This window comes from Giraffa tippelskirchi, chromosome 5, assembly GCF_054371585.1.
Source record: "Giraffa tippelskirchi isolate mGirTip1 chromosome 5, T2T-mGirTip1v1.2.pri, whole genome shotgun sequence".
Classification (NCBI taxonomy): Eukaryota; Metazoa; Chordata; class Mammalia; order Artiodactyla; family Giraffidae; genus Giraffa; species Giraffa tippelskirchi.
The window spans coordinates 32,022,852-32,037,111 of NC_137279.1; the positions used below are offsets into that span (position 1 = coordinate 32,022,852).

At 49.5% G+C, this 14,260-nt stretch overlaps 1 protein-coding gene across 5 annotated transcripts in view; it reads right to left on the bottom strand.

The window, feature by feature from the left end:
• Positions 1-14,260, bottom strand: part of NPHP4 (nephrocystin 4) — a 133,262-nt gene that overhangs the window by 42,576 nt on the left and 76,426 nt on the right. For all 5 annotated transcript variants that reach the window (XR_014053643.1, XR_014053642.1, XM_081490312.1 and 2 more), the window contains 5 exons: positions 8,996-9,057; positions 7,027-7,137; positions 5,621-5,769; positions 5,273-5,464; positions 4,637-4,824 (listed from right to left, as the gene is read on the bottom strand). Coding sequence is in view for 3 of the 5 variants with exons in the window: in XM_081490312.1 (XP_081346438.1) it covers positions 4,637-4,824; positions 5,273-5,464; positions 5,621-5,769; positions 7,027-7,137; positions 8,996-9,057 (702 nt within the window). In the remaining 2 variants the exon portion in view is untranslated. The remainder of the gene's footprint in view (positions 1-4,636; positions 4,825-5,272; positions 5,465-5,620; positions 5,770-7,026; positions 7,138-8,995; positions 9,058-14,260) is intronic.

The window sequence follows — 14,260 nt, forward strand, 5'->3', positions numbered from 1 at the left end:
CCATCACTTCATGGGAAATAGATGGGGAAAGAGTGTCAGACTTTATTTTAGGGGGCTCTAAAATCACTGCTGATGGTGATCGCAGCCATGAAATTAAAAGATGCTTACTCCTTGGAAGGAAGGTTATGACCAACCTAGATAGCATATTTAAAAGCAGAGACATTACTTTGCCAATAAAGGTCTGTCTAGTCAAGGCTATGGTTTTTCCAGTGGTCATGTATGGATATGAGAGTTGGACAGTGAAGAAAGCTGAGCACCGAAGAATTGATGCTTTTGAACTGTGGTGTTGGAGAAGACTCTTGAGAGTCCCTTGGACTGCAAGGAGATCAAACCAGTCCATCCTAAAGGAGATCAGTCCTGGGTGTTCATTGGAAGGACTGATGTTGAAACTGAAACTCCAATACTTTGGCCACCTCATGTGAAGAGTTGACTCACTGGAAAAGACCCTAATGCTGGGAAGGATTGGGGGCAGGAGGAGAAGGGGACGGCAGAGGATGAGATGGTTGGATGGCATCACTGACTCGATGGACATGGGTTTGGGTGGACTCCGGGAGCTGGTGATGGACAGGGAGGCCTGGCGTGCTGCAATTCATGGGGTTGCAAAGAGTCGGACACGACTGAGCGACTGAACTGAACTGATGGGACCAGATGCAATGATCTTCATTTTTTGAATGTTGAGTTTTAAGCCAACTTTTTCTCTCTCCTCTTTCATTTCATCTAGAGGCTCTTTAGTTCTTGTTCACTTTCTGCCATAAGGGTGGTGTCATCTGCATATCTGAGGTTATTTATATTTCTCCCAGCAATCTTAATTCCAGCTTGTGCTTCATCGACCCCTGCATTTCCCATGACGTACTCTGCATAGAAGTTAAATAAGCAGGGTGACAATATACAGCCTTGACATACTCCTTTCCCAATTTGGAACCAGTCTGTTGTTCCATGTCCGGTTCTAACTGTTGCTTCTTGACCTGCATACAGATTTCTCAGGAGGCAGGTAAGGTGGTCTGGTATTCCCATCTCTTTCAGAATTTTCCAGTTTGTTGTGATCCACCCAGTCAAAGGCTTTGGCATAACAAATAAAGCAGAAATAAATGTTTTTCTGGAATTCTCTTGCTTTTTCAATAATCCAACGGATGTTGGCAATTTGATCTCTGGTTCCTCTGCCTTTTCTAAATCCAGTTTGAACATCTGAAAGTTCACAGTTCACGTACTATTGAAGCCTTGCTGGAGAATTTTAAGCATTACTTTGCTAGCATGTGAGATGATTGCAATTGTGCCGTAGTTTGAACATTCTTTAGTATTGCCATTTTTTAGGATTTGAATGAAAACTGACCTTTTCCAATCCTGTGACCACTCTCAAGTTTTCCAAATTTGCTGGCATACTGAGTGTAGCATTTTCACAGCATCATCTTTTAGGATTTGAAACAGCTCAACTGGAATTCCATCACCTCTACTAGCTTTGTTCATGGTGATGCTTCCTAAGGCCCAGTTGACTTTGCATTCCACAATGTCTGGCTCTAGGCAAGTGATCACACCATTGTGGTTATCTGGGTCATGAAGATCTTTTTTGTATAGTTCTTCTGTGTATTCTTGCCACCTCTTCTTAATATCTTCTGCTTCTGTTAGGTCCATACCATTTCTGTCCTTTATGTGCCCATCTTTGCAAGAAATGTTCCCTTGGTATCTCTAATTTTCTTGAAGAGATCTCTAGTCTTTCCCATTCTATTGCCTTCCTCTATTTCTTTGTACTGATCACTGAGGACGCCTTTCTTATTTCTCCTTGCTATTCTTTGGAACTCTGCATTCAAATGGGTATATCTTTCCTTTTCTCCTTTGCTTTTCGCTTCTCTTCTTTTCTCAGCTATTTGTAAGCCCTCCTCAGACAACCATTTTGCCGTTTTGCATTTCTTTTTCTTGGGGATGGTCTTGATCACTGCCTCCTGTACAGTGTAAAGAACTTTCGTCCATAGTTCTTCAGGCACTCTGTCTATCAGATCTAATCCTTTGAATCTATTTGTCACTTCCACTGTATAATCGTTAAGGGATTTGATTTAGGTCATACCTGAATGGTCTAGTGCTTTTCCCTACTTTCTTCAATTTAAGTCTGAATTTGGCAATAAGGAGTTTATTTAGAAAGATGGTCTTATATAAAAACCGATCATTCATTGATATGTATATACATCTTAGGTCACCAAGCAATATTGCCATATACCTAATCTAATTTTACATCATTCTTTGACTGTCATACCTCAAGGTCAGAAATCATTCACTGCCTTTCCCCCAGAAGGCTCAGTGATCTGTTGTGACCTAAATGGGAAGGATATCCAAAAAAGAGGGGATATGTGTATACGTATGGCTGATTCACTTTGCTGTACTGTAGAAACTAACAACATTGTAAAGCAACTCTACTCCATTAAAAATTAATTTTTAAAAAAGATACCTTCTTCATTCCCAATATAAGCATTTAAAGCTGCAAATTTCCCTGCAACTGCCATTTTACTTATTAGTTTTGATGTACAATATCATTTTTTCATTTAATTTTAAACAGCCTTCTCTATATTGATTTCTTTATTGACCTACGGGAAAATTAGAAGTATATTTTAAAATTCAAAAATCCAGCAGTTTGGAGCCTTCTAGGGGAAAGGTAGTGAATGATGATTTTTGACCTTGAGGTATGATGGTCAAAGAGTACTGTAAAATTAGATTTACGTATATGACAATACCTGCTTGGTGACCTAAGAAATATACATATATCTATGAATAATCAGATATTATTATTATATATTATCTGATATATTATATTATCTAATATATATGTTATATATTATTATATATTATCTGAATAATCAGATAAAGTATATCTGAAAATAATGTATGTTCTCTAAATTGGTTGTACAGGTTTTATAATACCATCTTTCTAAACTGTATTTTATAATATCATCATTAATATTTTCTGCTTTATCTATCAATTCACTGAGAGAAATATATCAAAATCTATAATTATAGGTTTGTCAGCTTCTCCCTATAAAGTCCATTAACTAGTCCTTCATATTTGGAGGTTGTGTCTGTTGGAAGTTCACGGATTGAGAGTCATTTTTCCTAGTGAATTACTCTCAATTATTATTTAATCGGTTTCTTGATTCCCAGCAATGCATTTGCCTTGTCACTTCTGTCTGATGTTAATGTTGTTAAGCTACTTTAATTTAACATTTTAACACACCTTTCTCTACCTGTTACTTTCTACTCAAGAGGCAGTGGTGGTTCAGACCTCAGCTATGTCCCTTACGAGCCATGTGACTGGCCAGAGGCAGAGCAACAGGGCATCAAAAACAACATCATATTTGGTATATTCCAATCCACTGCAGTGTAAATCCACTAGTTTATAATGATATGAGAGAAAAAAAAAAAAGGCATTGGAGCCATCTTTGAAGGATGCTGGTAACTGTCTGGTTACTTTGAAAATAGCAAGTAAAGGGGAAAACATGCATTGTTTTGGCTTCCCTATATGAATTGCACCTCTAAGTAACCAATCAGTTGATGAGGAGGAGTTTCTTTTTAAGGAAGCATTCTGGCTGATAAAGAAGAAGTACTCTAGAAGTAGTATAAGAAGTAACCATGTGTCACCAGAGATGAGGACACACCACCAGTGACAAAGACTCTTTGCCCCATACGAAGAGCAGGCATCTGCTCTTGCATCTAGATCTCACTCCAATTTACAGGAAAAATGGAGACGAGAGGAGCACTGCAGGAGCCACCACTGAGCCTTGAAACCAAAGTGCAGGCTCTGGGATGCTCTAAGGGAGCCAGCAACTCTATGACTTCAACAAAAAAATTTAAATGAAAAAGCAGGGATGGGAAGGTGATGACAACTACAGGTAGAAAGAGACTCAAGAGGCACACCTTCCCAACATATGGACCTCAGATCTTGATTTGAACAAACTATTAAAAATTTTTATGAAGTTATTGGGGAAATGTTAACATTGGCTAGATATTTGCTAATATTAAATCATCATTCTTTTTTGAGTGGGGTAATATTATTGAGTTTATGTTTCTCAAAAAAAAAGACTCTAGGGACTTCCTGGGTGGTCCAGTATCTAAGACTCCGTGCTCCCAGTGCAGGGGGCCCGGGTTCAATCCCTGGTCAGGGAACTAGGTCCCGCAAGCCATAACTAAGAGTTTGCATTGCTCAACTAAAGATCCCACATGCTGCAGAGTAGCCTCGCAGGCTACAGTCCATAGGACTGCAAAGAGTTGGACACGACTGAAGAGACTTAGCACGCATGCTGCAATGAAGATCAAAGATCCTGCATGCTTCAACTAAATAATAAAAATTTTTTAATAGTTAAAGCTAAAAGGCTTTTTTAAAAAAGACTTTACTTTTTTAGATACACATAAGGGAACATCTGGAGATGAAATTATATGTGTAGGATTTAGTTCAAATAGCCCTGGTTTGGGGAGGGGTCTGGGTGGATGTCGTTGACAATCATCAGAGCTGATTGGCAGGAGCACTGATTATTCATTACACTAGTCACTCAGATTCTGTGCTTGTTTGAAGTTTTTCATTTTTCAGCATGTTTTAAATAATAAAATTCACAGAGCTCAGCACTGGATTCTGTGTGTGCCGGACCCCTGGGCTCACCTGCATCAAAGGAGCCGTCCTTCTGGATCTGAGCGAGAATGTGCGACAGAGAGGCAGAGCCGGTCTTCCCGGCGTCGGCCAGCTCCACAAGCTGCAGCCGTGGTGTGGTCTCGGGTGGGAAGCGGTAGAACTGGAAGGTGAAGTACACAGTCTGTGGCCATGGCGCTGCCCGCTCGTCCTGGGGCACCCTGGATCCAACGACACCCCGAGTCAACCAGGCGTCCCAGCGGAGAACCGGGCTTTCATCACATGCTTGCAGAGATCGTGGGCGAGAGGCCGCCTCCTCCACCCCCACAACAGCCACATGGTGACCTCAGGGAGTCCTCTGGGCAATCCCCCCTTCAGGCGTGATGGAGAGCCCTGCCCTTGGGGCTACACCAGCACCGAGGACTGGGCAACACGCTGTCCATGTTGTAACTAAGGACCATAGGAGACCAAGTAAAGCAGAGTTCATAGCATTTGGAAATGGCTGGGGGTGGGTCCTAGCTGGACTGAAACAAAGACACAGGGCCTGCTGTAATTGCTAAGACCTGGTCATAGGTTTATACTGGGTCAGAACCACATGGAAGCTTTCCCTCAATGCAAGAAATGCAAAAGCTAGGTAAAGAGTAACAGAGGAAATAATCAAGAATTTACCTGCTAAAGGCAAGAAATTGCAGCACTATCTCATTGCCTTGCAGACAGTCTGATTCTTCCTTCTGAGGGCTGAATTTCACGGGGTCTGTAGGACTCACAGCCTCAGCTGGTTGCTGGTTGGCGTCTAGAATCTCAGGAAAGCCAGCAGACTGCAGCAGCGCCAGGGAGGCCCGTGACAGCTTCCCTCCAGAGCTGGAATGGATGGCCCCCTGAGCTAGCCTCCAGGAGAAGGCTGACCGAGGGGCGGGACCCGGACAGTCACCTCTCTGGGAAAGCCTACTGTTCAGGGAGTCACAGGGTCTTGATGCACAGTGCTTGCCTGGGGTCCCTCCCAGACCTGCTCCTCACCTCCTGGTCTGAGTTCCTGCAATGATTGGGGCATGCACGGGTGTGAAAGGCAGTTCCTGCAAGTGGTCAGCAGCAGATGTTCCCAGGGCCAAGGCCGTCTGGCTCAGGTCAGCCTCCAGGTGAGAGATCCTGCCCTCCAAGGGGAACTCCTACCAAACACAGTGGGGCCCCAGGTGAGGCCAAGAAGGAGACCCACGTGTAACCAAGGAAGCTGGACGTGGGGCTCATGGATGAACCACCCCTGCCACATGGCAGATGAAAACACAGGAGGCTCAGCTGCATTGCAATCTCAGGTAAGTGGTGAATAATTTTAGTATAAGCATGTCCTGGGCAATATCCGGGACATACACTAAAAAGTGATTGTTTATCTGAAATTGTAATTCACCTTGGCATTCTGTGTTTTATGTGAGTTGAAAAGCAACAAAGAAGGAACCACTGATTTTATGAACAGGTCAGTAGCATGGGAGATGCCTGATGCCTGAGAAGGCAAATTAACATTAAAACCCTGTCCATGGAACAGGAAGATGAAACTGTCTCCAGCAACGCAAGGGAGCCTGTGGGACAGAGCCCTCACATGTACAGACACTCCCTGTCCCCACGTCACCCAAAGCTCTAGGCACGTACCTGCATCCACCTCCCACCTCTGTCTAAGTGAAGACCTTAATGGGATCCAGGATACTCTCTCTAGAGCTGGCTTCCCCAGCTTCTCATTTCATTCAGAAGGAGCCCCAAGTGACTTGGTTGCCAGTAACAGAAGAGATGTAAGCTTTTCCCGACTACACGAGCCCAAGGATATTTTGTAATAAGGCATTTCAGCATGAGGATTTTCAGGTAAGTAATTAACTAGAGCCATTTTTCCTCAACAGACTTCCAGGGAAAGACTGAAGTTTGCAGATGAATCAGGAAACTCTGTGTGGGTCCCCCAAGACCAGTGGAAGGAAACAGGCCTATTTCGGCCCATTAGCTCCACTGGAATCTGGGATGGTGAGCTTCACGGACTCCTCCGGCCTCAGACAGGGAGGCAAGCATCCTGGAGGGGGAGCTGGCAGCTTGGATCAGCCTCTAGTTACATCTCCAGGGAAACTTCTTTTTCTCTTATGTTCAGAGGTCTAAGGGCACTTTGTCTTCTCAGGTAGAACAAAGGCAGAAATCAAGCCCTGTGGCAGGAACACCTCCCAAACCAAACCTTTGGTCACCAAGACAGATGGTGGAAGATATCTGGAACCTGGAAAGGAGGCAATGTCCAGCCCCCATCCCTATGCCTGCTTCACAGAGACCCCATGAAGGTCTCGGCCACCTCGCCAAGGGCCAGGGCAGCCGGCCAAGTCAGAGACTTCAAGCGAGTCGGGAGTCTGGAGCCATTCTCAGGAAGGAGGCAGGACAGGGGGAAGGGGCGGGCTACTTACCCCTGGGACCAGGGAGGGCGCAGGGCTCCCAGGTGGCCGTGATGAGGGTTTGACCGAGCGGTGGCGCGGAGCCGGGGACGGTGGGGAAGCCGCCAGCTGGGAAAGTGACAGCTGAAGGGAAGAAAGCTTGGGTGAGACAACAAAGGGCACCCCAGTAACTTCACAGAGCATCTCCCGCCCTCCCAGCACTGACCCTCCAGGGGAAGGAGGACTCTAGTTGTGGCCCCAGGAAGCAGTGAGGTCTGGAATCTCCCGGTCACCAGCTGTTCTGGACCAGACACTGAGTCTAAATGATTCTACTCTCATCACCAAGAGCTGCAATTAGGTGATTTCTCCCACACCACAATATTTGAATAAAAATATTATTAATAAGGAAAAGCAAGTGGAAGGGAAGCTGGGTTCTCTCCACTCGGCCTGCAGGGCTGGTCTCTGAACTTCTCTGGGTTTTACCCCCATCCCCGGAGTGAACTCCTCCACGACCCTTCTGATTCTAACCGCCTGTGTTCCTATGACATGAACCTGCCCATTATGGGATGACCCTGACGGCAGCTGATGTGGGCCCTGGAGTCCCCACTCCACTACTTGACTGCCACTCGACGTGAGCAAGTCACCTAACTCACTTGGTTTTGCCTCAGTCTCCTCACCTGTAAAAGGGGGATGCTAACAGCAGCTAAATCACAGGGCTGCTGTGGGAAAGGACTTGGCACGTACCCGACATGGGGTCAGCTTTCCACAGATGGTACACATATACAGGGAGTGAACGTCAATGTGAAAGGCTGGTGTGGGGAGGTGAAGGGCCCTGACTCTATTGAAGACCCATCTCTCAAATCCTGTTTATAATGTAGTACACATTACAAATGGGACATCTGTCATCAGCAGTGACCGTCAGCCCAGAGGTGGCGGTGGCATGGTGGGTGGTGCTGGTACAGAAAGGACCCAACACATGAAGAGGTGTTGAGGAAATGGGTGGGGGGCCCTGGTGGACCCGGGCAGCATCTTGGAGCAGAGAGGAATGTAGGGTCGGCTCAGCTCCCCTGGACCCCAGCAACTGTCCTGAGCCTCTCTGGCCATTGGGGGCGGATGGTGCTGTTCTGTGGCCCTCCAGCACTCAGAGATGCCAAGCCAAACACTGCAGGGGATGTGGGGAACAGGCCAGCGGGGGCCAGGAGGCTGCCCTGAAAGTGTCTTCAGGCAAACGCAACGTCTACCCTGATCCAGTTTCCAAGCTTCATGGTGCTCATTAAAGCCCTGTCCTGGGCCAGCCTTGGATACTGAACAATTCGACTTTTCTAGAAAGTCAGTGTCCAGGATGGTGCTGGCAGGAAAGGTCATCAGGAAGACAAAGCAGCTCTGATCTCATTCAAACCACATGGCCAGAGCCAGCCCAGAGCCACAGGTGGACCCACAGCCAACTCAGGATCCCCGAGGGGTGGCTGCACACTCCCAGACCAGAGGTGTCTGCTCTCTGATGGACCTACAGGTCAAGGTCCTGTCCCCACCAGCACCAGCTGCTCGGAGTACCTGCCCGGCTGCTGCCCAGGGACACCACAGCCCAGCCAGCACCCTCTCCTAGCAGAGAGGTCGGGAGGGCACACCCCAGGGTCTCAAAAGAAAAACCAAAGCCGACCAGTCCGGAACAATCATCAGCCACCAAACGTAATTGCCAGGGAGAACACATTCTGAGTGTGGAAACAGGCCTTCAGCGGCAACCAGAGGATGGTTAACAACCACTGGAGAAACTGCCCTGACAGCTGGCTCTGGGACCCGCTGCAGAGACAGGCAGGGGGGCGGCTGAGGACACCCTGGTTGCTGTCCCTGGGGGCCCATCCCCTCGGGCTCGCTGGGATCCTTCCCACCCACAACAGGACATCAAGTGTTCTTAAAGATGCCAAGAGGACTTTGCTGCATCCAGAACCTTTAAATATGTGATTTTGGAATTCTGAAACAGGCCTCTTGGGCCTGGACTTACCCCTGGTCCCACGGGTGAGTCCTGGGGAGCGGTGAGCCCCTGGGGCGGCGATGCTGGTGGGCCTGTGAGGAAGCACAGGGGGACGGGGAAGGGACACCAAGAGCCCGGCTTAGTCAGGCCTGGTGCGCATCTCCCCCAGCCCCACCCAAGCGGTAACCAGTGCTAGAGCCGGGCAGCGGCCACCACACAGTCTCCTCGCTTGGTGGGCAGACCAGCGCGTGCGTCTGGGATCACTGCCTGCAGGATGGAACCCGAGCTCACTCCCCATTTCCCCAGCCTCCTTCTCCTGCTCCTGTGGGCACTCTGCCTACGCTCAGGGAGACGCAAGGCTCAGAAGCTCACCAGTCCTTTCACCCTCTCATACACCCCTGCCTTCGGGGGGATGGGCTCTGACATCTGTCTAGACTGGGACTTCCCCAGCTGGGGCCCACTGGCTGTTTAGTTAAATAAGAAACTTCTACGCAGATGCGCACACATGGCAAATGCCATAGCGGGGGCGGGGGGGGGGCGGTGCTCTGCTCTCGTATAGCTCACGGCCCATCCCCCAAGGCTCACTCACTCTAGGGGTGAGAGTGCAGGCATGTAAGAACCAGAAAGAATCCAGGCCAGTCCTCCTCAGGGTCCTCAGAGTGAGGGTGCCCCTGGGTGATGCCAGGCTGATCCCCGCAGTACCCAAGATGCCCACCTGCCGAGGGAGCAGCCGCCCCCACAGTGCCATCTCCACCCACAGAGCTCAGTCCCCACACAGCAGTCCAGGGCAGGGCTGGGCTGGGCTTGCCTGTGCTGCTACCACCCCCATCCTGGGCCCTGCACTCCTGCCCAGAAGCCCAGGCATCGCTGGAGTCCCAGAAGCCCCCAGCCTCTCAGCACTGAGCTCCTGTGTTTGGGGCCACCACCACTTCAGCATCATCCCGCTCACATTACGTTTCTCCTGCCTTCACCTGCCAGTGCCACCACCTCCAGCCCGCCTGACCCAGGCCCACACTGACAGGGTACTTCTCACCCACCCAAAGGCCCAGGTGTGACTGGACACGTGTCTAAGGTGACCTGACTGGTTCCCCTGAGGACCACACCTGCCTCACGCACCACGGTCCCCTTCACAGGGACCTGACTCTGGCCGCTGCATGTGGACACCACCCTCTCTTGAACTTCAGGACATCCTGAGAAATTACGGCCCTCCCCTAGGTAACCAGCCCTGCTCTAGTCACCCCCGTGTGGCCCTGAGGACCCAACTTTAGCCCTTCCTCCCTCCCCTGTGGTCTCTGCTGCCCACGTCCCCTCATAAGAAACCATCAGAATGGCTCACATGCTCCTGAAAATTGAAGCCCTGAAATAAAAGCCAGTCCATCTGTGTGTGAAGCCTGGAAGCAATTAAAAAGCGGGAGCTCTACGGGTGCGTCGTGATGTGGGACTTGCCGAGACAACTGCTTTGCCAGGCACACTGGGCAGCTCAGGGCCCCGCAGACTCGGGAAGGGTTGAGTCAGCAATTTCACCACACCCGCACCAGTCATGATAGGGTCGGCCACGCCGTGCAGGAGACAGAACCTGACACTTGCAGCTGCAGCCACTAAGCCCGTCTGAAGATGAATTTCCTGACAACCGGTTACTTCCCCATCAGCCTCCACTCACTGAAAAGTGTTGCTGACAGAAGCTAAGGCATCTAGTCCTCTTTCGGTTCAGTTTATAGAAGCCCAAACGCTCTATACCCGACTAAAAAGGCCACGAGGGGGCTTGCAGCCTGCCCAGAACCTGGGCTGTCCGCATCCCACAGGGTCACATAACTGCATTGCGCACTTCTCTGCACTGGGCCTGGGGTGGGTGTGCAGACTATGCAGGTCTGAAGCCCACCCACACTCCAGGGGGAGGGGGACTACTCTTCAGATCAGCCCTTCTCATGAGTCGAGTGGGTGGGCAAGCATCACAGAGAGACAGAGAGTGAGTGCACAGACACGTTGAGTGCTCAGGCACTGGGCTTGGCAACATCCTCCAGACTGGAGAGGGCAGAGGCCTCACCAATGTCTTCCCTGGAAAGGTTGGGGTGGGAGGGTCCCCATGCACAACTACCAGCCAGGAGCCAGCCCTGCATGAGAGACAGCATTAAAGCCCTTTGCCCCACGTTACAAGCTGCCTTCCAGAGAACACTTTTGCCTGAACACAACTTTGGCTGGGGGTGGTGGGGGGGTGGGTGGTGCTGGGAAAAGGAGAGTCAGCTGGCAGGGCCTGATGAAGGGGGTTTGTGGAGGAAAACGCTACCCCGCAGACAGACCTACTTGTGCTTAACCTAAAGGAGAGGCGGTTGTTGCTTAGCAACCGTGGTAGCTGAGGGTCAGGCCCTGAATCAGGAGGGCGGGGGTCCAGGGGTGTTCCAGGATGGGGCTGAACAGCTGGCTCCAAGGGCAAGGGGATGGAAGGGGTCATCACAGCCAAAGACATAGTCACCATGATTCAAATAAAGATTCTGAAAAACAGCTTTCCCCATCAGACCCTGAAGATAAAGGATTAGTGAGTGTTTCACGGTACCTGGGACACTTAGAATTTACATGGCAAATCCATTTGAAAGACCTTTATTTCTAATTATTTGGCCTTTGAAAGCCATTCTCTTGAAGACTTTGATCACAGAAATGGAGGAAGTGAGTAAAGTCTAGATGTAATGGGATGCTAGTTGATGCAGCAGGCATGGGTCTCTGTGCTGAAGGAATCCAGACTTCAGGAGGCTGAGAACCAGAGTGCCCCACCTGTTAATCAGGCCCTAGAGCAGTGAGGAGTGCTAGACATGCCCATAGCCCTAGGCTGAGCCACCTTCAAGGCCCAGGCTCAGAAGCCTGGGCTCTGGGCCACTCACGGATGGTCTCTTGCAGAACCTACTCTCAGAGAGCCAGCACTGACTTCCATGCCCTGGGTGACATCTTTCGCTCTCCCCACTGCTGCCTCATCTTTGGATGACACGTCCCAGAGCACAGAGAGGATGCTCCCGAGGGTGTCGCCAGCACAAAGGTCAAGAATCTAACTCCTTATTACTCTGGAAAACACCATGATTACATATTGTCAATGACCCCTTCTGCTTTTACATCTGTTAAGCAAATGCACCAAAATTCCGACACCACCAGAACATTCAAAAGCAAAATGTGGGTCAGGGAGACGCCGAGTTCCAAAAACTGGAGACAGAGGGCCCTCTAGTGGCCCGGTGCACACCCTCTCATGCAGGGTGATGAATGGACCTTTGCTCCCTGGTAATTCTGCAGAAAGAATAAAAAGGACAATTCATAACAGGAAGCCAAAGCACCTCACTTAAAGTGACAGCCGCATATCATTAAGATTTCCAGAGGAACCATATAAGTTGATAAAATATTGAAGCAGGAGAAGTTTCTATCATCAGTTAAACACCAGCAGATATTTAAGTCTCCTGTATTAGGTCTTGGGAGGCAGTGTTTTCAAATCCTTGGAACCTGGGGTGAAGGCGATCACATTAGTGCGACATGAATGCAGCGATAAATCCAAATTAAATAAACCAAATGGAATGAGGTCCCATTCGTGCAGATCTGCTGGTCCCCAAACAAGAGCTGAAAAGCAGACAACGCTTCCACAGAGCACCTGCGCCAGAGCTCGATTCCTGAGCTCCCAGCAGCACAAGCATCCGCTCCTGTGTGCCAAGGACATGGTGATAAATCTCCGGGGAAAGAACTAAGGGGTGTGCATCCAGCACCTCTGAATCCCAGGAAGTCACGCAGCAGCTCAGTGAGCCCCACACACGGGAGTAACACCCTCAGCCCGTCAGCCAGAAAGAGGCTCAGATCATCTCGAGCCCAAAGCTAGCTGCCTTGTGGGGGAAGCCCTTCCTGCGGGGTAGGGGGGACGGAGTGTTCTCAACCACTTGAACTTCCACAATGCTCCCTGGAGCCCAAGCCCTGCTCTGTGCCCAGCAGACCCTCTGGAGGTCAAGGTGATGAGCTTCCAGAGGACAGGCCAGGTCCCAAGGGCAGGAACTCTATTCAATTGAAGACAGGGAAATGTAGGAAAAGCTGGTTACAGCTGGGAGGCAACCTTGCAGGAGAGGCAGCTGAGCGCAGGGAAAGACCTGGGACATGAAACCAGGCCCTCGATCCATGGGGTGGCCACCTGAATTCACCCTTTCTTTGAGAGCAGGACTGATCGATGGTTTCCGTTTGGGGATCACCCTCCCGGCCCTTAACCCTGGGGTCAGCGGGGCTGGAAGTCTTAGCCATCCCGACAGAGTGTGTGACTCAGGACAGATGTCCCCTGCCCACATCCCAGTCATTCAGGGTAAAGGCAGGGGATGCAGCAGAAGCGGGGGGGGGGGGGCGGGCAGCTCTGTCTCGGGACTTTGGACAACTGGATAACAGAAGTTCTTCATGCTGGGATTCGTAAGACCAAGAATGACAGAGAAGCTCCCAGAGCCACCCTGTAAGGAAACCCTGACAGGAAGGAAACCAACAGGGAGAGCTTGCAGGTGGACAGGGTATGGGAGACAGACAGACACACCAAGTCTTCACTACATCACTCAAGTGCCAGGATATAGCCAAGACTCACATGCTCAACAATAACAGCCATCTCTTCCTATACTGTATGTATATCCCATTGGTTCTGTTTCTCTAGAGAACCCTGACTAAATGCTCATTTTACCCACCTTGTTGCTGTTGTTCAATCACTAAGTCGTGTCTGACTTTTTACGACCCCATGGTCTGCAACATCCCAGGCTTCCCTATCCTTCACTGCTTTCCGGAGTTTGCCCAAATTGGCCCACTGGTCAAATCTGACCCACAATCTGTGCTTATAAGTAAAGTTTTATTAGAGCACAACCATGCTCATTCATTTACACACTCTCAACGGCTTTCACCAGCAGAGATGAGTAGCCATGACAGAGGTCATCTGGCCCACAAAGCCTAGAATATTTCCTATCTGGCCTTAAAGTCTGCTGACCTCTGCCAGAGATGGAGCTCAAATATGGAAAGAGAAACATAAATCCTGAACATAAGTTAATCAAATCAGGACAGGTTTAACTGTCAAGTTGCCCAAACACCATTCTCTGTCTTATTCTCTAAGAGGAACGGTAGCCCGCCAGGCTCCTCTTCCAAGGAATTCTCCTGGCAAGAATACACCAGCCCCTTCTCCAGGGTATCTTCCTGACGTAAGGATCGAACCCAGGCACTGCAGGCGGATTCTTTACTGTCTGAGTCAGCAGTGAAGCCCCTTTATTTTTAGACAAGTTTTATATTCACAGCAACTGTGAGCAGAAAGGACAGAGA